This window comes from Diprion similis, chromosome 3, assembly GCF_021155765.1.
Source record: "Diprion similis isolate iyDipSimi1 chromosome 3, iyDipSimi1.1, whole genome shotgun sequence".
Classification (NCBI taxonomy): domain Eukaryota; kingdom Metazoa; phylum Arthropoda; class Insecta; order Hymenoptera; family Diprionidae; genus Diprion; species Diprion similis.
The window spans coordinates 8,186,399-8,213,686 of NC_060107.1; the positions used below are offsets into that span (position 1 = coordinate 8,186,399).

Sequence of the window (27,288 nt, forward strand, 5' to 3'; positions counted from 1 at the left end):
TATGTAAAGTATCAGACTATCTAGTGAAAATTACGTGTGGTCCGAGCAAATGAGAATAAACTTGAGTTTGATGTGTGTAAAAACAAAATAGAAAAAAAAAACCACAAAAAAATAAAATAAAATATAACAGAAAATTAGAACTTGGTACGTAAAATGCCAAGTGAATTGTAGCATAAGGCTTGGAAATGATAGTTAAGCAAGGAAGTAATTATCAGAAACGAAATTTCGTTAATTATAGAATAAACAGAAAGAAAATTGAAACAACGTAACAATAATAAAAGCAAAAGCCTAATACCCCTAATTTGTATAAAAGTTTACTATTATACATCTGTAAAAAGTGTAGCGAGTTCTTATAATTCCAAAAAAGAAACAAATAGATAATATTTGAAACAAAACAGTAACAATCGAACGGATATGTCTTGTGGAAAAATTGATCAAAAATGAAAGCGGAAAAAACCAATACAAACAAGAACTGTTAATTATACAATGATATTTCACAACCAATAGATATTTTTACTTTTTTCATAGCAAGTAACTTGCCTCCCCTGTTCCCCTCAAATTAGGTGTATGTAATTTTTGTGACCTGGTTTAATGATAATGTCGACAACAAAATAGTAACGGATTATCTGTTTTAATCTCTATTAAATTACGTGACATGATAAATGCCGACAGATTATTATATTGGTCGATTCAGACGTACGATTAAGTCTTCATCTTTGTGTAATATAAATATATACGATAAATAGTAATAACAATAACAATAAAACACGGTATGAATCACATTTTATTGCGTGTAAATAGTGTCTCAAAAGTTCTATTCTATTTATCGGCTTTCCTGGAATGCATGCATCTTTGTCGCTGAGAACGTGAATAATGGTTTTGAAAGAAATCTTAAGAACCTTTTTGACACGTTTACACGCTCCGTAAATCTGTAACTAATTACCCTCGTGTACTACTTTATCGCAATCTGATATTTTATTCTTAGAATTTATGCCAACGATAATTGATTGTGAATTTTTCCCGATATCTGTAAAAAACGTGCAAAGTTTTCCGTTAAAATTCATTTTCGATCAGTGATCACGTCAGGAAGCCGTTTCGGACTTTTGGTCATTCAAATTCCGCGCCATCCCCAACGGCCCACTTCACTTCGCTCGCCAAGCTTCAGCGATTGTCCGTCCTGGCGCTGGGATCGACGAATCGCGACTATCGTCCCTCTCTTCACTCGGGTTTCGTGGTTTTTGGCTTTTTCAGTATGTCACCAACCGCCGTGCAGAGTGGATGTCGTTAATGGATCGGTGCCGGGCGCCGCGTGATTGGTTTGTAACAAATACTAGTGAATTAACGTTCCCGAAAGGATAATGTGGACACAAAATGGGTAACTTAGCGACAGTGGTGCGACTTGGTGCTGCATTTTTACCATATCTAATGGATTACGCTCGAGGCGAGGAAGAGTCCAGAGGTAAGACGACACTGGCGACGTTTACACACGTTACGCATTTCTTTTCCTCTAAGGTTCATCAGCTTTCTTTCTCTAAACCAACCGACAATGAGTCGAGTTGATTCTTCGCTCTTCTTGCGTGTATTTTTTTCTCTCGTTTCGATAATACCGCCATATCGATTTTCATGATCTTCTACAACACGTGACGAGATTTATCCCTCACATTGTTCTTTTGTTTTCATTATCTTAACTCTTCTAAGTATTTAAGACACTAAGTTTCAAGACACTTTCTTATTATTTGAAATCTCTGCATAGCCAGACTATACTATATTCCGATATTCCCTGAGATGTTTTCGCAATTATTGTTGAACGCTGACAGCGGCGACGCAGGTGAAAAAACCTCTGCCCGCGTTAAACAATTCAATTATTACAGGTGGTACATAACGAAGAATTTACGGTCAATTACTTGTAAGAGAGAAGAGAAATTTCTCGCAAGCGAGTGAATACCTATTGCCACTTATTTAATGCGTCATGAGCCGCGTTAATTCGATATACAAGGTGATCAATTATCGATCATCTGTATTAAATGCGATCTGCGTATCTTCATAACAATTATTAAGTACAGTATTACGTTTACGCCCTGTAATCGAGTTATGGTTTTATAGTAGAAGAATTTTTATTACAATGTATAATAATAACAACAACAACAACAATAATAATAATAGTAATAATCTACTTGGATTTAATTGAAGAAACAATGCTTGAAAGACGCGATTGTTTTTTTTTTTTTTTGTATGTATATTTTTTTAAGCGAAAAAAGGTGTTTTGTCACCTTTCTTTATTAAATTGTATACATGTTTTAGAAATCGGTTCAGATGAACTTTTTCATTACAACTTCGCGATCAATTGTCGAAAACATTTTTTGTACACAAAATCATCGCGCAATATTCGTTATATCGGATTGTAATTAATAAACTTTGAACCGGAATATTTGTTTTTGTTGAAAAGTTTACACTCTTTGTTTCATCTGAGAACATAGTTAAGGTGAAATTCAACTTAATCTGTAACTTCAAAAATCTTTCACTTATTAATCCAGTTGATTTATTTCTCTTTTCTGTTTATTCAAACTCTCTAAAATGGTGAAATTGATCTGTCGATCATAATAAATCTCCGCGCAGACTTGAGGTGGAAAAAAATATCATGAATATTAATAATCAATATTGATGATTATGGTATCGGAGGTTGTGTATCGCGTTATCTGCCGGTTGTCTATACTTCCTGTAAGAAAGAAATAAAGAAGCACCCGCGGGAAAGGCTACGATCCTTTCATCCTTACGTATTTAGTTTTGTCTGGTGAAAGAAGAAAGGAAAAAAGAAAGAAAGAAAGAAAGAAAGAAACAAGCAGAAAATATTAAACAACACTATACTTGCAAAACAAAACTCACAATCAAGAGAGAATTATCTTTTGGTGTGTAAAATATTTTCATAAGCAATTACTACCTGATCGTCGTTGAGTATCATATTCTTATTGGAGAATAAACGATACGAAGGTGAATCATTGACGTGAGAAGCTACAAACAAGCGTAGTAGTATAAATTATCAACGCATACTGTAACACGGAAAATCCCATAAAGACGGACTTAAGGGGCCGCCGCAAAGTAGGAGAAGATGGGTCAACTCTCTTCGAAGAAGAAACGGTACACAAAATGATTATACTTACCTTCCTGGCGACCTGGCGGCGTAGAGTGCACACCACTGCACGCTAGTTGAGAAAACTCAACCTGAGCACGAAGAGAGTCGATTGGTGTCGAGGAGGGGGAGGGGGAGGGGGGAGGAGGTTACTTGGCCAAGAGTAAATCGATATACATATATTATAATTTATACAGGTATAAGATAATTTAGTGATTTTTTTTCTCGTAAGCTTGCACGATGAGATCTCTTTGTTGTGAATTGAATGGACGAATGTACAGAAATTGTTGACGAAGGATTTGGAATATCGTTTCGGAATTTTAAAAAATATGAAGATTCGTTTTGTTGGGAAGATTATTTTCTTTCAAAGCTTCTTGGAACGGATTTTTTTCAACTTTCTCTTACTCGTAATCAGTAGTGTCGATTCGATATTGTCATTCCTTGATCGGTATTAATCTATGCAGAAAAATGAATATATAAATATAATATATATATATATATATATATTTTTTGGTCAATTTGTGAAAAATATTCTTCTCTTCAAAACGATTCATTATAATCGTAGGACTGAGAATGGAATGGGATGAATAAACTGCAAAATTATATGCAAAATTTGATTGATGAAAGGGATGAAAAGAATTATTGAATTTGGCCAATCGACCTTCTTAATATATAACTTTCTTCGCGTCTTATAGATGATGATTTCTTATTCTTCTCCCTCTTCATTCTTATGAATATATTTTTCTTATTTTATTTAAATTTCAATTATCTGGAATCGCATCATCGTTCGAAAAGAAACCCTGACGATCCACAGGACGAATTTCTCTCCTTTTTTCTTTTTTTCGTATCGAAAGTTTTGGAAGGTTCTTTCCTTTTCTTTTTTTTTTAGAAGCTTAAGGTATGCGTCAGATTGATCGGCGACGAAAATATCCGTATCACGTGTTTATACACATATAACGCGTTTTATTAGGTATGTACATACATACACGCGTATAAAACACATTATCTACATGTTCTATATTATATAGACACACCTAAAATATACCGACGAGGGATGTCAATGTGCCAAAAATTTCTCTCTTTTTCTTAGTTCAAATTTATCCTCGTCATAACAGAGTCATTGGAATGGTATTTTCATTGCCGTTATAATCATGCGCAGATCTTCTGAATCTATATAGTTACAGGTAAAAAAAAAAAAAACATCTGGTTTCGGAATTGCAAATAACATCGTTCTTTCAACGTTGCAAATTATTTTATATCCTAGAATAGACTATAGTTTCATTTCACAATGCATAGATGTTATAGTAATAATAATAATTTAATAACGTAACGTAATGGAAAAAATGCACAGGATAGAATTTGTGCAAAACGTTTAGCCAAAACTTTTTTTTGATTTGTAATATAAATATTTTTTTCAATCTTCGTTACCGAAATCAATATATATACCTACGCCAATTGTTGTTAACGATAATTGGGAAATTTGGAAAGCCTCCGTTCATTCGTAATTACAATCAGTCCTCTGTACCGGTGAAACGTTATAATATATATAATAACAATCGTCGGAACAACGTCCTTATAAAATAATCTAACGATGATCTGCATGATTATTATACTCATATTGTCGGCTACTCTATGCGTGCACAAAATTGCCAACATGGGATGATCGTGCGGAGAAGCCGTCCACCTATGGGTACATATATGTACATGTGTACATACGATACATGTATATATACACACACACATAAATTGTAGGTATTCAGTTTATTAGAGAGCGGATACAACCGTTTATCCGGCTATCAATGTTACGTCACGTTGCCATCAAAGCCATAAGGATTTAAGGTCTCCAAAGAAACTATATTCGCCGTCGAGAATCAATTTTATTATTATATACATACATATATGTTTCCGTTGCTTAAATTTTTTTTATTACATTATACTCATGCATATATACATATATATGTACCATATATACATATATATGTACCATATATGTGTATATTTTTTTTATTTTTTTTTTTTCTATTGAAAAACGGTCAGAATATTTTATGTTTGGTCTTTCCTAATTTGTATATAATTTTAGAGGAAAAAAAATGCATGATTTTGCATACAATACGTGAGATGCGTGCTCCGTGTAATGCGACTAATGCGAGTTCATTCATCTATAAATTTGTATAGTAATACACACACGCTAATTGAATGTATAACATAACATATCGTGTGACCCCCCCCCCCCCCGGGGGGGTGGGGGGGGGGGGGGGGGGTGGGGTGGGGGCTTTTGTTTAGCCACCTTGCGATCTATTCGTACCGCACTATCACGTTTCTTGTTTCGTATGTAATTTCGATGAACTTGTACGTCTTCTTGTTGGTTTTTTTTCTTTTTTTTTCTTTCTTTATCGCTGATTCAATTTCAAATTTTATTAGACAAAAATCGAGGGCTTCCTCCCTTCTCTCGCCGCCTGACTCGATATATTTATATTAGACTTACAATTATTAATACTCAACGGTCAGCTTTAGCCGGATTGAAGATAGTAACGTTAATTATACGTGATGAAATATTGAAAATAAAATGATTGTTTTGAAAATTTAGAACGAATTTCTAATGTTGTTCTTTTTTTCCCTCTATAAACTTTGAACCTGCGATCTGAGAACGGGAAGTTCTAGGGCTGGCTCATGACCAGTCTAAAGCGCATACAATGCGGTGTTTTCTAAGATTCGGATAGAAATGCTTGATTTATTTAAATGAAATCAACGCTGTCGTCATGTTTCGTTCGTGAACTGTATTAAATTTTTTGTTGTACAATTGTTGGGAATTTGTATCAAGGTACCAGTTAAAAAATAGTAATAATGATAAACTAATTTTTTTATCACCATCGTGAATTATTGCACGTATGTATTATAGGATTTCTACCGCGTTGATCTCCTCACCGAGTCCATGTGCATGCACTATGCGTGATAATGTGCAATTTACTCGGCTTCAACACCTCGACAGTTTATATAGGTACTTATTATTATACATACATAGATTGTACAGTGTACGGTGTATGAAGGTAGACGACAGGAAGAAGCAGAAGAAGAAGAAGAAGAGCGAGGTTTCTGACTGGCGTTGCCTTTTATTAAATTTTTTTTTTACCCCGTTTTGTTTGTTTGTTTGTTTTCTATTTCTCTCATGCTACATATACATACATATACATCCGCAATCTGAAAAGCGCAATTTTTTATTTTACCTCCGTTTAAATTTTTTCTTTCACCTTTAAATTTGTAGACATGTACGTTACAATGTATTATTATACGTTTTGTTTCTTATTTAACTAGAAGTTTATCGATGCGTGTTTTGTAATACGTGGTGAAAAATATGAAAAATAATCGTGACTGCAGGTGATTTTTTATTTTATTTTTCTATTCGTTACGTTCATCGTATTATGTAACATTTATCATATTCTTACTATATTCTTACTTTATCATATTATTATATATGTATATATATATATATATAATTTTGCTCTTTATCCTTCATTTTGTCGTCGTCCGTATTCAATTAAATCCGCTACACAAAGATGATTAAAAATAAAATATTCATCACTCCCGAAAATTCATGCTCGTTCTAACTATATTGTATTTTATTGTACGCGTAAGACAGAAATTATATTATCTTACCTATTATACAAAGATTTCGAAACGTTGGAATGCATTGAATTTCAATCTTTTGCATAGCATTAACTGTTGTTGTTGTTGTTGTTGTTGCTGTTATAAATCAAAAGGAAACACAAAATCCCTAATAAAATGCAGCCGGTTGAGCATAATATTACATACATACATCATATATGTGTATATATACATATACCTATGCGTGTGTGCGTGTTACACTAGAATGTGGCAGAGAATTATCATGTTTATGATAATTGCGTGTATGTACAACACAATGTTGAGAAGAACCTTATAACAAGTCTGTGTCTGTGTTCGTTACATTACTTAGTTGGGTATGTAAAATACAACACAGAAGTCTCTCTCGGGATATGTAATATGTATTCTAGCGGCCGAACGGGTCTCGCGTTGTTTCCTCTTTTTCTTTTTCTTTTTTTTTTTTTTTCTTCTTTTTTCCCCTTTCTCTCTTTTTCTTTTTCGTAACATTAACGATAATTGAAGTTAAGGACAAGGTCGATGACCTCCGACGCTCTTACGAACCGCGTCGCTGTAATGCACAGGTACAACTGTACATATTTATATAATATAACATAATCTAAGGATTTGCGTTGTGATTTTATTGATGAAAAATTTTTGATACTGAGATTCCTGTGCAGATTTTATTAACGTCAATTTGTTAAGGTATTGTAAGTATTATTATAAGTAATAATATAATTATATATATATATATATCGTTGTGGAGATTGGAAATTTTTATTTCTTCGCTACTCTGCAGCCGATGACGATCGTGCGTAATCTGTATTGATCGTGAGAAAAATTTCTTACACAGTTGGGGGGGGGGGTTAATGCTGAGAAGAATCCTTAATTAAAATCTTTTTTTTTTTTATACTTGTAACGGAAAAATAGATAGTTCTGTGGGTAAAAAAGTGTAAACGGTTGTTTGTAACTGTAAAGAGGTAGAAAATTTAGGATAGGTTGGTATAATGTTTTTTTTTTGGTTGTTGAATGCGATGGTAAACCGTATGCAGTATTTTTTTTTTTTTTGATCTCGTTGCACACTATTATTGCGACAATTTGGTGTTCATTAATAATTTATTATTATAATATATAATACTCATTAATGACTTGTTGTAATTACATTTTCTCGTTTAATTCAAACAATATTTATTTAACCGTTATATTACAGTACAGACGAACAAAATTTTACTAGCATTTTACCGGTAACTGTAAATAAAAAAAATGCAAAAAAAAAAAAAAATGAAATTATTCTCTGTCTAGGTATAATGTATAATCTACTGAAAACTCATCTGACTCGTTTGATGACTCAAAGTTTTATCGTCTCTCGTGTGCTGTGACAAAGAATAAAGCCAATGACTTCGTCTCGCGGTCTCTCTTATGTATCTTTTAACACTTTGAGTCACATGTTATTAGTTTTATAACAAGATGGTATTTTATGATTTTTAGGGACGCTGATTACGAATCTGAAATCAGATTTTGAGAATTTGAGATGGTGCAACCAATATGGTGGACGAAAATTTCAAATTTGATCAAATACGGTCAAAAACTATATGCAGGGGTTTTCGGACTCGCTGATTGGAATATCGGCATACTGGATTTTCAAAATCTGGTTTCAGATTCGCAATCAGCGACCCCGAAAACTCCTCGAAGGGAATTTTTTTCCCCGTATTTGATTGAGTTTGAAATTTTCGTCCGCCATATTGTGTTTGCGTTGTAAACTGGACCCCTGCATGACAATTACATGACGTATGTCTGTCTGATTTTCTTGTCATATGAATCCGAGCCGCTCAGAGCTGCGGAGAACAACTAACTGTTTGCGGATAATATCAAATACGAGTCACTGAAATATGCCACCGCGACAGAGTTATTTTGTTGCATGTCATTCAATTCCCATCGCGTTACGTTATGCATAACACGTATGATGTACTACGTATTGTATAAGAATAAAAACATACATAGCATATATATATATACATATATACGTGGTTATCTTACAATTAATATGATATAATATATTGCCTTCGCGAAATTGGTACAAGTGGGAATGTTTTTGTTTGTTTGTTTATTTTTGTTTTCTATTGTTCCTTTTCTTTTCTTTTCTTTTTTATTTCTTCCCTCTTACCTTCGCGGTGTAGCTTGTTGAAATAAGCGGAATGCGGCATTGATATTGAATTTAACGATATAATTATTTCGAAGGATTATTTCGATTTTTTTTGTCTTTGAACAAAAATGTGATCGAAACAAATATTTATCATTCTTATCCCAGTTTGGAACACCATGACATAAAAATGTGTTATCGAGTCCCTGATATCACAAAAAAAAAAAAAAAAAAGGTTCGTTGATTTTAAAAATGTTCGTATCTCTATTAATATTTCCTGACTTCGTGAGATTGTTACGCTTTTGCAAAATGGCGAAAAAATTTCGAAAAAATAAAAGGTGTTATTTTTAACCGAAACAAACAAAAACATCCATTTGTTATCGGAATCCCACAGGGTCAGGCCCATGATCCGTTGGTTTGACGTGGAATGCCCCATATGTATAAATCATGATCATTAGCTTTTCAATAAGAAACTACAGATTGGCCTAGAATTTATTTCATAATTGAAGAGTTGCTTATAATATTAACGGTGTATTATATATGAGGCATTCCAAGTGCGATTTTTGTTTTATTTTAGAAACTAAAAAAGAAATAGTGATTTAAAAAAAAAAAAAAAAAAATGTGAAGCATCCGGATCCCACTTTCTAATCATGATAGATCTTACTTATTGACGACCCAGAATCTGTGGAAAAAATTGCAGAATTTAAAAAAATGTTTTTTTTTCTGTTATTCTCCCCCCTTTTTTTTTTACACAAAAACGATCGTCGCGCCACCTGACCGAGTAGCGAGAAAATTGTCGGGAAAAATTAGGCTTTCTTTTTTGAAGTGGAAACAATGCGACAAAAAAAATTTATGCTATGATTATTTGTTGGCCTGAGGGAAACGACTCCTCGATTTCGTTTGGTATGCCCCATATGTATATATATATATATATATATATATATATATATATATATATATATATATATATATATATATATATATATATATATATATATATATATATATATATATATATATATATATATATATATATATATATATATATATATATATATATATATATATATATATATATATATATATATATATATATATATATATATATATTAATAATTTTCACAAATTTAAAATCACTGTTCTCGTCACAATATATCCAGGAAAATTTTTGAACATTTTTTCAACCGCGTGGTAAAATGCTGCGGAGAGAAAATCGTCGGGATTCCCTGTGAAATTTTCTCTTCTACCTCAATTTTCTTCCTGCTTGAGACTTTCTAGTTATATATGTATAATATATTATATATATACAGGGGGGTTAAACCTAAAACCTAGAGCCCCGATAAACCTCGAGAGTTATAATGAAATGAAACGAGTACGCAAAAAAAAAAAAAAAAAGAAAGAAAAAGAAAACAGAAACGAAGGAAAAACTATAAAACGTGTCGCAACTCTAGAGAGGAATTTAGTTTTTTTTTTCTCTCTCATGGGATTTATAAGGAGATGAGAAAAAATGGGAGGGTAGATTCTTTTCGACTTTTATATACGTATATATAGGATTATAAGAAAATTGTTACTTTCTCTCTCTCTCTCTCTCTCTTTCTCACACTTTGTTTCTCTACTTATTTTTTTCACTTTTCTTATTCGCTCTTCCTCTTTCCTCGTTACGTGGTTCAAGTCTCCGGTTCGACTCTCCGGGGACTCATTCGGGCGGAAATGAAACGACGGAAGTCGGAGAGATAGCACGTAAAGTGTCTCCTGCGCATTTTCAACCCGCCAACTCGCCTTTTTTTATTATTAATTATATAAACGTACCTTCTATGTTATAATTATTATGTATTATACAATGTATATATGTATGTGTATCAATACTTAGTTTATATTATTAGTTTCTAATATCAATATTTGCTTGTTATTGTCATTGCAGCGGGATAGAAAAGTATATTGAAATAAAATCTAACTCGAATTTCATCAACTATCGATTATTTGACAAGAAATGAATATTTTTCGATTTCAGGTAAAGATTTTATTGAAAAATTTCAAACCAGGAAAAATAATATATAATATAAAGAAAAATGATTTGTTTAAAATCATTTTTTTTTTTCTTTTTTATATATATTCTTCGATTGAATCGCGTTTGCTTTGTTTTCGTTATGTACTTTAAATTTTTACTAATCGCAACATATTATCGGTATAATACAATGTTACACATACATATCGATGATTCGTCATTTCCTTAATAAACCGCTCTTCAGATAACATCGACCTGCGGTCTTCAATGACGCACATTCGTGACGTAAATACTTACACACGTTCTTTAATAATGCGAAATAAAAATCATTGTTTAAATTTCTTTTGAAATATTATTATATCAAACGCGCATTGCTCAAATAGGTCTTTATGAAATTAAACGACATCGGGAAATTCAATTCCAGTTGCGAAGGTACTCTATTTTCTTCTCTTCTTTTCTGATACAAGTATTTCATATATATATATATATATATATATATATATATATATATATATATATATATATATATATATATATATATGTATATATATATATGTATATATATATGTGTATATAAATGCGATTATACTTTTCTCCGCACCATGACGATCCGAAGGATGACGATTCGACCGAAGCAAGACAATTTCACGGTTGCGCAAGTTTTTTTCTAAATTAAATTTCTTTTTTTTTCTGTTTCATTATTATTTCAACTTATTTTCTACTTCTTTCTTAAATTGGCATGTTGCGTTATTTTCGTCAATGAAGTACATATTGTGGGAGGGAGGGCAAGGCAAAACGAAGTACTTAAGGAAACACTTAGTTTCCGACGACTCAAATACGTTAAATCTCTTTTTCTTTTCATAAATCATAACCAAAGAAAATAAAAATGATTTTCAGATGTCACGGGGAAAAGAAAGTAATGCTCAATAATGTTTAAATAGAAGTAATTTTTGACTATTTAAAGAAAATTTTGAAAACTACATTTTTTTTTTATAAAATTTGAAGGGTACCCCGTTTGACCCCCCCCCCCCCCCCCCCCCCCGCCGTACACCCAACTTCCGAATTTAATTTATTAATTCGGTCTCTCTCATTACCTATAATTTTATCTAATTTACGTTTGCATATGTAAAGTAATGTATATCTACATATTGCATATGTGTGTGTGTGTGTGTGTGGGTGTCTATGATAAGTTACGCAACGCTTCGTTGTCTTATACATTGTAATAATATATTAATCTTATAATGGACCGTGTAACGTCCCTCCACTGTGCACCAACGATAGGAGAGAGGAGGTCGGTTGATATAAGTTGTAGCGTATACGGAACTATAGTTACAAGGTACGTGCAGTATGTACAAATGGTCCAATTATTCACGCACATATTGTGTATGGGTAATTCTATGCGAAACCGACCAACGTCTGATACTCACGATTTCTGATTGTGTTGAAAAAAAAAAAAAAAAAGAAGTTTTCTGCAATTTCCCCAACTGCGAAACGGTAGAATCGAGGGTAGAATTTAAGAAACGTTTTTTTTTCAAAATCACTCGATATATTTATATAAATAACTGAGCAGTTGAATAAAAATTGTAAAATAATTCAGGATACTGATTTAGAGTTGGGAGAATTGCTGAAAGTTGTAAAATAAAAAAAAATAAAAAAATAGATAAAAAATTGTGAGGATTAGATGTCGTTTGTTGTTGGATTCGCATGGAATTCCCACTACACTTGTATTACAGTGTCTAAGACAACTTGAAACTTGGAACAACTAGGTACTTCCTGCGACGAACTAAATTGCAACTTTGTATATATTTATATATTATGTACGGTTACTCCATTGTAGTACATATGTATACGTTATACCTCGGAGTTGGCGGCATAGCCGAGAACCATGACGACGATGGTTCGCGTTACTGTGTAACCTTATAGGAAGTGAGAGAACAAAATCCTACTCGCAGATTTTCTACTTCGTGAAAACCTTGGCTTGGCGTATTTCCATGTATACATATGTATAATAAAGAAAAGAAGAATATTCCCAACTCATTAATAATTACGTGAACGATCGAATATGCATCGATGATGCATCTTTATTAGAAAAACTTGATACTTTGAAAATTTAGAGGATTACCTGAAATCTACAAAAAAAAAAAACCCTTACAATTAAAACTTGAATAAAAGTCAGATTTTGTAAATTCAACTTCTTCACTTATTCCAAACTTGTCTATATAGTCAATTTTTCTGTTTCGACGTCTCGATACGGTAACGTTATTAATTTCAACCGTGTAATAAATTTATAAAAATTTTTCCTCAATTGATTATTTGATTGATATTTGATCCTGCAGAAAATCACCGAATCATTCATTCACACTTTTCCACATAACATTCATATTAATTTACCCCCCCCCCCCCCCCCCCCCCCCGGATATCTCTTTTTTCCCTCCATATGTTACAGTTTTCATGATAGAGACACAAATATTTTTAGACTTATCAGTAAGCATGCTGGAAGTTTAATTCGAAATATGTTGTTGTTGTCTTTTTTAATCATCATTTTCTTACGCTGAAAAATTGGCACATATTTATTGGGTTCATAGAATCGTTAGTTTCTCATTCCCTCGCAGCAGCAAACGCATTATAAAAATAAATTTCACTTGTATATAGATATGTTTTATATATGTATAGTATACACACCTATACATGCATGTATGTATGTGTGTATCGTCGTATTTATTGTACTATGTTATACACGCTGTGGCCCAGATACTCAAATTGGTCGTGGGTTTATCTCTGTTACGTGATGGGAATGATGATAATCATTCTTCATGAAGATGAATTGAAAAATATATAAGAATTCGCCACTGCAGTGCGTTTGTACATATTACATATACATATAGGCTGTAATATATACGCAATATATATAAGATATTATTAACAATAATTCGTTACAAATGTAGCGATATTCTTTCTACTTTTTTTTCTATATTATTTACATATTGTACTTTCGTTCGAAAAATAAGGAGAAAGATAAACATATTGTAGGAAATCTTATGGTTGAAAATTTATTTTCGTGACAGAAAACGATTTATTTTTGTTTTATTTTGTTCCATTTTTTTTTTCTAATTTGTTGGTCTAAAACGTTGATCGAATATCATTTCAATGAGACGATGAAATTAGTGTACGTATATATCTTTTTTTATTGCAGTTTGAATATTTGAAAGAAAATTAGTAACTATTGACTTTTGAATATAAATGCCTAATTTTAGCAATTGCTATCAGAAATTACAAATTTTTATTACAAATACTCGGAATATATAATGATAAAGCTGTGCTAATCGTAAGTGCAGAGTTTGAAATCGTGCCGAAACGATCAATTGTCTTCACTTTCTAATACGGATATAATGTATACGCATACAAAAACGGTAAAGTCGACACACGTATTACGGATGTAGGTACGTACATGTATGGGCATGTATATATATATATATGTATACGCATATGCGTAGTAAACACGTGTGCTTTGCACAGGTCGAGAAAGTGTTCGAAATAATTGTATTTTACTGCAGGGACGTATACAACACACAGAGCACTTCCACTTTTGCTATTTCATTTTATGTTATACATATATATATCTAATGTTATGCATGTAGATTCCGAGCCCGCCGCGTTTCGCTTTCAATTACATTCTTATAACGTACCGGAATAACTCGAAAGCGAATTTAGCCTGTTTGCACGTTTCAATTTTGCATCTGCAATTCGCGTCGTATCTTTCTATCTACTTACCTACCTGCTTTCGAGTTTCACCATATATACGTAATCTATAAAAAGACAATTTATCCGGTTTTTTTTTTTTTTTTTTTTTTGTTTCATTCCTTATATACGAAACAGGAAAACATACGTTGAGATATATTATACATCGATATAATGTTTAAATAAATGACAATTATATTATTATACAGTATACTTGATTATTTTTCGAACTTAGGTTCTTATCGATGGTACAATAGAGAATGAATCAACTAAACCAATAGCATGATTAATCAGCCGTTGTTAATTAAATGAGATCTAATTTTAACTTGGAATTGCAGAAACGTCTCACTTTGCAATAAATGCGGGTAATAATTATTTTTCGAGTTGAGGTTTTTTTTTTTTTTTTTTCTATCCTTCCTGTTCAATTTTTCGAAATTTTGTAATTTTGTTCGTACTGATTTCGTTGTTTTTTGACGGAGGGGAGTGGGAAGGCAAAAACTTTGTTTCCCCTAAATACGTTGTAATTATTGTTTCGACACTTCGCCATGCAATGCTTTTAAATTATACATGCGGCAACCGTATTTCACCGAATATTGAAATTTCAATTAGTACTGATCATATGCTACTGCAAGTTAATAACGTAGGGTAATAATCATGACATTATAAAGTCTCGAATCGAAGGTCATCAACGTCAGCTGCGAATTGCTGCATCTTTATTAATCTTATAATGATAATAACAACAAAAACATCAACTACAACAACAATAACAATAATAATAATGATCATCGTAATATATTTACGACTTTACCGTACGAATGTAAACGATATTCATTGTGTAAGTACGCTGCGGTGTGTACATGTATAAAAATATTAACGTATTGGAAAGGTCTTTAAGATTGATGATGCGTCGATGCTTTTTCATTATAAAACGTATTTATTCACGAATAATAATTGTAATTGTTACATGCTCGTATATACGTAGGTATATACATAATAATACAATATGCGTGTTTATTTATTATTATTATTATTAATATTATTTTTTTTTTTTGTTTTCAAATCAATCGTTCCTTATGCATCCGTGAAGCTGATTCCACTTTCATCGTAAATCATGTCAATTTCATGAAGGATTTTTATTTATATATACCGATAAATCAACTCGGACGTACATGTATATATATACATATATATATACATATATATACATATACGATAACAATGAAGCAAATCGTTAATCAAGCTTTAATTCGTAGCGTATAAATACATTGCCAGAATAGTCTTTGCATTATAACCGAATCGAAATGTTTTTGGTGCATAGTCAGTATCAATTAATTATCTGCTGCTCAATCTCAATTGTATTACAATAATAGTAATAATAATGACAAAGAGAAAGCAAGAGAGCAAAAGAGAGAGAGAGAGAGAGTCGAATAATTCTTCTTCTTTTTAACTTGTTTTTTCTTTCGTATCGACGCTTTTTTTTCTTTTCACAGTTTTCGAATAATCATTCCCTATTTCTTCTTTCCTTCCTTCCTTGTTTGTTTATTTCGTTCTTTCGTTCATTCGTCTATTTTGAACTGAAATTAGCGATGACTCAATCAAGTAAACTCCACGCCGTAAGTAGTAAAAAGTAATTAAGCAAAAGTCATCATCCTGAGGTTGTATCTTATAAGTTATATACATTTTATACGTATACATTTTATATATATATGTATAATTGTTGGGATATAAATATTATATATTACAGCACGATCGATACGCCAGCTGTATGTATGCTTCTTAACGCGGGTAAATACTAGTACACATATGTATATATTGTATTATATATAATTCACTAATACACAATTAAAAGATGAGACAAAGGCCATCCAGTATATGACGTAAGCTTGGCTGGTACTGCTGCTGCATGCCTGCATCAATTAGTCACGTTATAATAATTATGTATCAAAGTATCCCTTCGGGCTTATTATACGTACCTAATACATTCGTTTGTTTATTCACATTATGTGTAAACAATTATGTGGTGACGTAATTTCAGTATCTATACATCGTTGTATCATATAATTATGAATTTGATGATATTGAAATGAACGCTTAATATGCAATTTGTGTATGTAAAATAGATACATGGAAGGTGGAAGAACAAAAAAATAGATATATATATATATATATATAATGAAAAAGAAACAATAAAAAAAGGGGGCGAGGTTAAAGTTTCGAGAAGTTAAGTTACGATAGATTAAAATTCCAAAAGTTGAAATATTCTTACACAGGGTAGTTTACTCAAGTAGCGGGCGTAAAAAAGTAGAAAAACCGTAAATCAGGATGATCAAGATTTCGAAACTAAAAATATCGAAAAACCAAAACAAAGAAAGATTTATTCACTTTTGCAAATAGCATTATACAGAAAATTATCGTTGTTATATAGTATCATAGGATTGCCTGCAATCATTCATGAACGCATGGCAATGATCAGATCCAATCGAATTATCACTTATCTTATACAATACACGTATAAATATGTTTTAATTATTTATTGTAATATTATACCGTAATCTGAGATACCGAGATAAAATTTCTCACAACGTTTATACATATGATGATGTATAACAATAATATACATATATAGGTATATCGAATGCTCGGAAGGGACGAACTTGCATGTTTACACTGCGTAATGTACGATATGCAATACATCCATGCATAGTTTTACGAGTAAACTGGCATGTGCACCCATTAATTACACACAAACCCGACACGCGGTGTACGGTGTCTGAAATGAAGACAAAAAAGAATAAGAGAGGAGAGAAAAAATGCCGCATCTGTCGTCCCCGGATGCGGAGATAAAATAAGTTTTAAGTGTGAGTGCAACGCAAGGCAATGCTGCAGTAGAAGCGGCAGATGCCGCCGCCGCCGCCGCCTTCTTCATTGTGGCGGTGCAAGTTTTACGTATCCTTAATTTCTTTTCGTCGGCTTACGATTAGTTAATTCCTTGTCCAGTGTTTAATTTACTCCGTATAACTTGACTTTTGTTTAATTCACTTAGTGTAATATGCTTGAATGTGTTTAATTGTTAATTTTACCGCTGCAGTTGCGTTGTGTTTCGTTTCAAACTTGTTGTATATAATCAAGTATAGCTAATTGTAAGTAAGCTAATTGAACGATAAAAATTATCCATAAACAATTACATTATTAGTAAATAGTGAAATTAATTAATTAAATCTTAATCACGCGGAATTTGAGTTTAATTTTTATTTATTTATTTATTTTTAATTTTATTGCAACGTTTTCAAAACAGTGCAGTACACATGCGGAAGAAATGAAAAGATACGCATATGTGTGTTTATATATATATATATATATATATATACGTGTGTACAAATTCTGCCGCGTGTATACTGTAGTGTTTTAAAAACGTTGAAAAAAAAAAAAAATAAATGATGATAAACTCAGAGTATACGTGGTGAAGACATGATAAATTGATTTCTGCCGTTACATCATATCCTGATAATATAATTTTTGATGTATAATTTATCGAATTCAATAACACCTTCGGTTTAATCATAATATAGATGTAATAAACGATTTCATTATTATTAATATTGGTATTATCATTATTATTTTTATATTTAATTAATAACACCTACGTGATAAACCGTTGAATCTTGCACAAACATATATATCCATGCTATTGACATCAGACGACTGTCGGGTGACATAAGCGCAAGGCATAAAATTTACAAACATTATACAGCGCGGATATATATATATATTTGTGTATATGTATATAAGAAAACATCCATGTAGTACGTATATATACATATAGTAGGACATCGAGTTTATATCCGTGTCACACGTGTCTTATGCAGCACGCATCAGCAACTGTATCTTTCTCTATATCTTCGCGGCTGTATATGCATGTATAATATATGTATACGTACGTCTATATACATATATACACGTGACATATTTATTTTTAAACTCAGTATAATCCAATCTTAAAATACAAGAAAAAGAAGCGACATCATTTTCGAGGAAACGTTATTATTATTGTACGATATACATACATACTGTAGTCCTTATATATTTATTTATATTTTCTTATGTGAAAAAAAAAATTGCATTTTCTACATTGTTTTGCATAAGAATGAATAATTTACTTATTACATCCAATCAATACCAAATTTAAACATTGAATATGAGAAAAAATTTATTATTATTATTGTTATTCATTGCATTTACTAAACTTTTTTTTCCGTATACCTACTCATCTGTCTAGTTTAAAATGAAAAATATTAATGCCGAAACAATTACAAACGCAAAAGCATTGCAATATGTAATTATATTGTACGAAACACTCTGTATATTTTATGAGCAAAATGAAATATTCCTTCTGCGCTCGTCGCTCGCTATTGATTCGCAAACTGATGACGACGGTGTAATATTAAAGTTTGTTTCCCACGTTGCAACGGTACTCTGCAACCTCGATACGGAATTCAATTTTCACATCTTTTAATCATTATCGTTATGATATTCCCTCCTCAGCTTGGTTTTTTTCACCCAAGTATCGAAAATCGAAAAATTTGTCATTTTACTGCAAATGATTACGATGCTAAATATGTGTGTGTGTGTGTGTGTGTATTTATGTGTAGGTAATATCGTTTTTATCACGTATCGGGTGAATGATTAATATTAAAATGAAAAGTGTTTATAGCGCGGAATTAATGCAAACCTGTTTTCCCGTGAAAATAGCTGTACGCACTTATAAACTTTCTACATAACGATCGGTTCGAATTGCATCCATGTAAATTTCCTCTTGTTCACGTTGTATATATTGCAATAACCTGGAGTACAAATTCTGAATTTAGTATATGAATTAAACATTTCTTTCATGCAACAATTTATATCCCTGCAGTATCAATTCTTCGATCGTTACAGACGATCGTTCAAATCAATATACCTAAATATATATTTTATGCTTACAGCTTGTAATTCACTGTGAAATCATACTTTCTAAGTATGTATATACATAAGTGAAATATAAAAAGTAAAAAATTGAAAACCAAACCAATTTCTCTTTCGGACTCGTTGAAGGAAATTTTCGTGTCGTAAAGATTTCTCCTAATTCTACGTATACCGAAAGTACTTAAACGCGTGATATATTTGTGAGTATAAACTGTAATGCATAAGTACGAAATTCACTCTTCTTATACGTTTGCACGTTCGAATGTTTCGAAACCGGAACAAATTTAAATTTGTGCTATAATTTTTCTCTCGAGAAAATCTTTTCACGATGCTCCCGTTGCTTTTCAACACAAATTTGTTGGTGCATCTAGTGTGGAAAGATCCTAGATTTCAGATAGTAATTATACACCGGTCACGGTTAGTACTTGTACTCTACGGTCATCCTCCACCTTCTCTAATTCTTTTACCTTACGTACGCAATATTCATATTTATTTCGTTTCTTCCATTCCTCTCTTTCATTATCTTATCCTTCGTCCATATTTGCTGCAATCTGTTTTCTATCGGACTCTGGAAATATTATAAAAAAACAAATAAATAAATTTCCCATAGAGTTTTCCATAAGTTTTTGGCGAATCACGTGTCAATCTGCACAGGTTTTACCTGCAGAGTCGAAACTACAAGAGAACGAAGTATTATGTATAAGCAGTCCATATTATGGACTCTGTAACAACTGCGCTGATTTCCATCGTCTCTGTATGTATATTCGTTTCGTAACGTAAACGTGAATTGTTCTGAATTGCATTCGACGTAAAAAATGTGCGATGAAAGTTTTATCAACTCCTACTGCAGCAGGGCGAGGCAAACTTGGAACAGTTCATAATACACTTGGGAGTCTGCTGAGAGTAAGGCGATGGACATCAGAGAGTGTAAAAATTAATGAAACGTGGGAAAGGGTACGGATCGACCTGATGATGATGTTAATTGTGAGCATTTTTCAACCCAGTTTAATGGCGTGTTGTATTATACCGTTACATGTGTGCGTTCTTGTAAGCGTGCAAACCCAGAAACGAGAGATCTGAAACGGTATAATTGAAGTAAAATTGTTATATTCAGCTGCTGCAACGTCTCTGTAGCTTACGGGAAAACTCGACGACGGTTAATAAGTTTTTTTCGATTGTCAACACCCGGAAGGTTCTCATTGCACTGCGTTTATGGCTTGTTATGTGCACTCGAAAGAAAAATAACAGCACACACGCACACACGCGCGAAAACCTTATATGGATACGCAGAGATGCGAGTGTGGAGTGAAAGTTAAAATACCTTTATATGTAGTACAATTCATCAAGTCTTGAGGAATGCGAATATGTCATGGCGTAAGATGCGCATGCATCCGTTTATGTGTAATGAAAATTCTTCAGGCAGCTGAAAAAATACATTTCACTTTGCGTTCAGCGTCTTTTTGCTACTTCATAGCTATGGAAAATTATATGTGCGATACGCAGCAGGGAATGATGAATTCAGAATCTCATCTTAATCTGTCAAATACGAGGTTGAAGTTAGTAACTTTATCGTAACGAAAGATTGAGAGAAAAATCATTATTTTCTTAGTTTTAGTTTTGTTTTACAACGATTTACTGAATTTCAGATAATTCCAAAATCGTGAATTAACGATTTTTTTTCGGCATGAATCGTTACGATAAGGTTACTAACTTCGATACGATCATCAAATACGTGATCCCAAGTTCGAAACGAGTAAAGGAAACCAAGAAAAGTGGCGAAACCGTCACATATAGTGTAAGGCGAGTTTGACCTAATTTTTGAATAATGCCGCATCGGAAATCGGATCATTTCTTTGTACCGCAGAGTTTCATGTTCGTGTTTGTAAGTCCCTGAAAGAAACCCGGAAGCATTTCGTTTCCATTTAGCTCCAATTCCGCGATAATCACTGACGCCATACAACGGATATCGGACATTTCGTCACGACGACTTGTGTAATTCTTGCGAGAAGCATAATTTTTGCTGATTTGACATATGAGGATGAAGTTAGTAACGTTATTGCAATGATTCTTGTTTCGGAAAATCCGTTATTTCGTAATTTTAGGAATCTCTGAAATGCAGTAAATTATAATAAGACAAAAGTAATTCATATTTTCCAAACTTAGCCACTCCAAAGTCCCTACAAAGTTGCATAATAGTGATTTTGTTTCCCCTCCAGTGTTTCGTTACGCTAACGTTACTATCTTCAGCATCATGATTTCGTGAGATTCTGGCCGGCTTTCGTTATAATGACTCGCTCAATTACGAAAATTGGTGAAAATCCTGGCCACGGCCATTTTACAGTCTAATTGTAAACTCAAATATGAACAGCTGTTTCATGCGACCTGATCACATGACTGTTGCTGTAAAGTACGGACCAAACAATCGCCGACATTTAGAGATCAGTTCAGGGTTGCCTTGATAATCGCGTGATCCGAGAGAACGGTCTTATATTGTACCCATAGGAGCTGCAGAGAGAGTACCTATGTATACGGAGAGGTTCTCTTGAAAGGACCTGCTCGCAGTGTTGCCAGATTGCTGTCGCACAAATCTCTTAGGGCAACTTTGAAATCCTTCTAGATTCTCCGGACCTACAAAGAAAATCCTCCAAAATTACTTCTGAAAATTTTTCACAAATAAAACGGGCTCGAATCAAGTTTGTACAATATGACGTACTCACCGTACTTGTCGCACAGAAAAATGACAAACAAAGTCAGTAAAAAGTGTAAATTTGGGGAGCAAAGCAAAAATCTGACTATTCTTCAAATTCAGCCTTATAAAACTCCTAGATATTTTTCTCGCTCATTTTTCTCCGGGAGCTTCCAATTCCTCTTAAATTTAAGAGGAATTCATTTAATCTGGCAACTCTGCCTGGCCGAAAATTGTACCTCATCTATTTTATAAGTGTAGCCAACTTCGTGAAAATATTACCATCGTGCTAGGCAGAATAACCGATGCATAGTGGATCGCGGCGGTGCCGTGACCCGGTCATTCTTAATACGCGAGACATTAAGATTGACTGTCACTTGTCAATCGGTCGATTCTAGGGATTTTTTTTTCTGTCAGCGAATGTTTGTTTCAGATTTCGAAAATGGATGTCATCCAATCAAAATCAAGCAAATAACATTGTGCGTGGTACGAACAGGTTCTTTCAAGAGAATCTCTCGGTATATAATACCAACGCGTTAAAAAGAGATCGGAAACGAATGACATGCTCAAATTGTTAACCGATAGCCTCGAGGAGTGGGCCAAAAATTCTTACCCACATTTATTCACTACTCTACGCTATTTGCTCCACATTGCCCCCCACCATCACTATTTATATCTCCTTTTTTTATATTTATTATTATTTCTTCAAAAAACACTATAGGTATACAGACAAACGACGTGTATATAATAACAGTCGTACAATTAACGCTATATGTATACACTCGGATGAGATATCAACCACATTCTCGTGTTAAAACGCGTACGTGTACGACGAGGAATGTGGTTACTGGTTTCTCGATATGTGGGTCTCCTAACCGACTGTAGCCTTACATTCTCCAAGTTGAGAACAGTTCTTTCAGCTCGCCGCTGCTGCAGTAGTTAGGTCGGCCCCTTTTATCGCCGGAATCGTGAAAATAAGCGTGTCAAGATTGACCCGGTCGCACTGCTGCAGTCTTACTGCACCCACCCCCACATACCTCCGCTATCTATCTGTGCAACAGTCGAGATGTGAACTCTTTCCCTTTATTCCCATTCAGCACAATTTTCGCAGATAATCCACGACGTGGTGCCGTATTTTCTATTTTTTTTTTTAATGCAAGCTTCGTTCTTACACTTTGGACTATTTTCATAATTGAGAAAATGCAACCACATCATTCATTTTCGGTTTAGTTCAATCTCTTCCGTTCTTCCTTCCTTTCTTTTTCTCTCTCTTTCTCTATCTATCTGTCGTTCTCTCTATTTCTATCTCTTCCTTTCTCTCTTCCTCTTCTAACGTTGTACGACCTCCTCATACCATTTCTGCTGTTCACCAGCAGCGAGAAAAAGAAAAAGAAAAAATAAAAAAAAAAGGTTTTTAACTACTCAGCAAACTCTCCGCAGTCAGTATATCACCACTGTCAATAAGATTTACCGTTGTCTTGTCTCTCCTCATAGTTTTCTTTTACCTCTTTCTTCCGTTTGAATTCCCAACACGTTCTACTGAATTATCGCTTAACTTAGAACTCTGTCCTGATCTCACGATTATGGAGTTGAAGAAAATCCTTTCTTCATTGTTTCGTCTCTGTTACGGAATAAATTGAAAAAAAATTTCGTAAACCGTTAATCAATGTTCATTTCATCTGTATATTCAATAAAATTACTTTCTATGCTTAATTGAGAATTCTCAGATGAAAGTTTTACGAAATTGTATAGAAAAAGAAAAAAAAACAACAACTTCATATCGATTTCTTGTTTTAAACTAATTTCACCACCTACTTGTACAATTTTATACGTAGAAGAAAATAGTTTTTGCGTTCGAATACAACTTACGTGTTTTGTACTTTTGCTGCAGGATGTGTGATGAAGGAAGGGAGATGCGTGAAATGCAGAGGAGGGACTATACTTCACCGAGGTACCTGTGTTCAAACTTGTCCGTCAGGGTATACCGAGGGCTGGCCTACTCAGGATGATTATATGGGCAAAGTGTGCAAAGAGAGCAACTACATGTTCGGCCTGACTGGAAGTCAGGTTGCAATATTGGTCGGCGTTGTGTCAGGGGCGACGATATGCATCTTCATTATATTATGTGGCGTCGTAGTTGTCCACAGGAGAAAAAGAAAAGCAGCAAAATTGGTACAGCAATTTGAGGATAGGTGAGTTCAGGAATAGATGTCAATTTAAGTAAACTAGAATATTAAAGTTCTTCGAGTGAATTGAATTGGTTGAATGAAGTGTGATTGAAACAGCTTGATTACTTCTAATTATCTTATTATTTTACAGTGCTGAACGGAGAGAGTTTCTGAAGCATCTAGCGACATTGAGGGGTGAAGCGAACACTTTTCTCTCTATGCTAAATGATACCAGAAGACAAGTTAGGGAAATATATTATGCCGGTAACAATGGAGACGGTGCCGTAGGTGTTCAAGCCTACAGGTATATTGACAAAATATAATTTTTGCCAGCTATTACGTTGAATGGCAGTGACGGATGTGAATCTTATGTCTTCTTTGCATTACAGGCCAGTGCTTCGCGATCTTGCAAGAATTTTGGTTCTCGTCAACAGACGAGACGATGAGATTCCTTTTCCACCTGATGACTGGCAGAGGCTTTTGGCTTGGGCTGAACGGTTACTCCGACGATACAAAAGGCACAGTTCACCTGAGGTAGGTAACTTTGTGAGTTATGAAGAAGGTGAAATACCTAATGGGGAAGTGCGATTATTCCAATGATGTTAAAGTACAGAATTCTTTACATGCTAGTCTGTAAGACACTTTGGTGAGTTTTCACGCACGGAATGAAAATTAAACTATGAGAATAATAAACATGCAACGATCTCTTCTTTGCAAGACTAAAACTCCGTTGTCAATGATAGACCTATCAGTCGTGCCTGGTAGACCCTGTCCCCTCCTCCCGTTGAGACGGTTACTTTTCACCTGGCATGATAATAACACTTTTAGATAATCAAATGATTACTCCAGCTTCTAAAACCTTTGATGAAGCATATAAACCTTAAAAGGCAAACATTTTTGAAGTTTCCTATTTGCAAGATAAAGTATTATCAACAAGTTTCCCTGATTATAACACGTACATCCTTCTAAGGTGCATGAATTTCTGCAGATCAAGAACAAATTATATTTTGAACGTATACACTAGTAGAAACAATATTCTTTCATTCAGGGTTTCATTAGTTGCTTGCTATAGTAAATAATGAAGGATTAAAAGAGCTGATTTTCAAACTTGTCCATGTAAAAATGTATATTCTCAGAAGTCAAATTTATTTTGCTATCATCACCTTCACCTGTGAAGTTTCTCTGTGTTGTTTATCTTGCAGTGTACACGATTCGGATCGTCCCTTTCTTGGATGAAAATCAGCTATTTTTTAAAAACTGTTTACACACAAACGGCATGATATCACGTATAGTTGTAATATTTATGTAATATAACAGTAGTTTTCATTTCAAATTACAAGGTGGCCCAGCTGGTAACGTTCCTTCAGCAACCAGCGAGCTCGATTCCACTAGCACCGCCTCAGCCGATCACAATCACGCAACAGATACAGCCTTATGAGCCCAGAGCAACACCCACGAATCTCACAACATTCCAAGCGAATATGCCTCTAACGACTTTTCAAGCAAGCGAAAAGTCTAGCATAAGTCCAGCAGGTTCGAGCTTAGGATATGCTAAAGATAATCACAGCCCGATTGGGTCGAGCCTCGGGCAAAATAGCTCTAGCGTTTATAATGAAAAATTGAGTCCGAACGGCTCGACTTTGGGTCAAAGTGTTCCCCTGGTTTATGGTGATCAGAAACGAGGGCAGCATACAAATTCGAACCTACAAGAGCTAGCTGTATCTACCTTTAATCATAACTATAATTCGGGAGCTGCTTCACCTCAGAGCGACAGCATCGGAATTGAAACGGAATCCAGTATTTTGGATAGAGAACTAAATCCCCAGTGGGAATTTCAGTCGCCGGTTGAAGCCGCCAATTATACTATTTTGTCCGATTGGCTGCCGAATCGTGATTACCTCGTAGACGATTTTACTATTTTAGGATTCAGACCTCAAGACGAAATTACTACTGAGTTATAATTCGCCGACACTCGCGGGTTATACATACAACGTACATATCCATTAGCTATTTAATATTTTACTCGAACACAGTGATCGCTGAGTCGATGAATATTTCCGCGATATTTGTTCAAATTCAAATTAAATTCATTCTAAATGTTTTAACCAGATATTTATCTCAAATGTTGAGACAATAGGTTTCTGGTTTCAAATAATTTAGTCTCAACCTTCGAGTAAATATTTAAACAAAACGGTTGAAACTCATAATCATTGGATCAGCCTTATTCGACATATCGGACTATATAATACGACGAAATAGTGAAAATACCAAATAATTATAGGACTTCTTTTGTATAAATATTGATTGATATTTAATTATTGAATATTATATTGTTTTATATTACTGTATATTTAGTGTACTAGTCAGTATATATTTTCGTCGAGAGCGCAATATTCGTCCTCTTGACAGTCGAGTGTCAAAAATTTTGCTCTTTCATGTAAAATTTTTCATTTCTCTATTCTTCGAATCTCATTTTTTTATGTAACTCCTGAATCTTCACATGTATACTTATTAAATGTGTACAATTATATATTACACATAGGTATATTTCCCAGTGAAGCAATGCGAATTCTATTTTGTTCACTTCTTTTATATAATATAATATATGTATACCTTATAGGACCGTCGACGGGTCCTTTGTACAAAATGATGTATATATACACTTATGTAATAATTCATATTCAAGCATGAGTATTAGGTTTAGTAACAATTGATCATAATATATGCAATAAACCGCGGACGCATATCAATCTGCTCACGCGAATGTACATGGAAAATAAATGAAGTAAATTAAATTACCAAATACGATATTAAACGATCTTTATTATTGAACTATCTTACTAA

General features: G+C 33.4%; 1 protein-coding gene across 1 annotated transcript; it reads left to right on the top strand.

The window, feature by feature from the left end:
- Positions 1–1,261: 1,261 nt before the first annotated feature.
- LOC124404091 lies at positions 1,262–27,239 on the top strand. Its single transcript, XM_046877951.1, has 5 exons — positions 1,262–1,459; positions 24,168–24,468; positions 24,596–24,748; positions 24,834–24,978; positions 25,785–27,239. Exons 1-5 carry the CDS (start codon positions 1,372–1,374, stop codon positions 26,403–26,405), a joined length of 1,308 nt encoding a protein of 435 aa, XP_046733907.1. The 5' UTR covers positions 1,262–1,371; the 3' UTR covers positions 26,406–27,239.
- Positions 27,240–27,288: the final 49 nt, after the last annotated feature.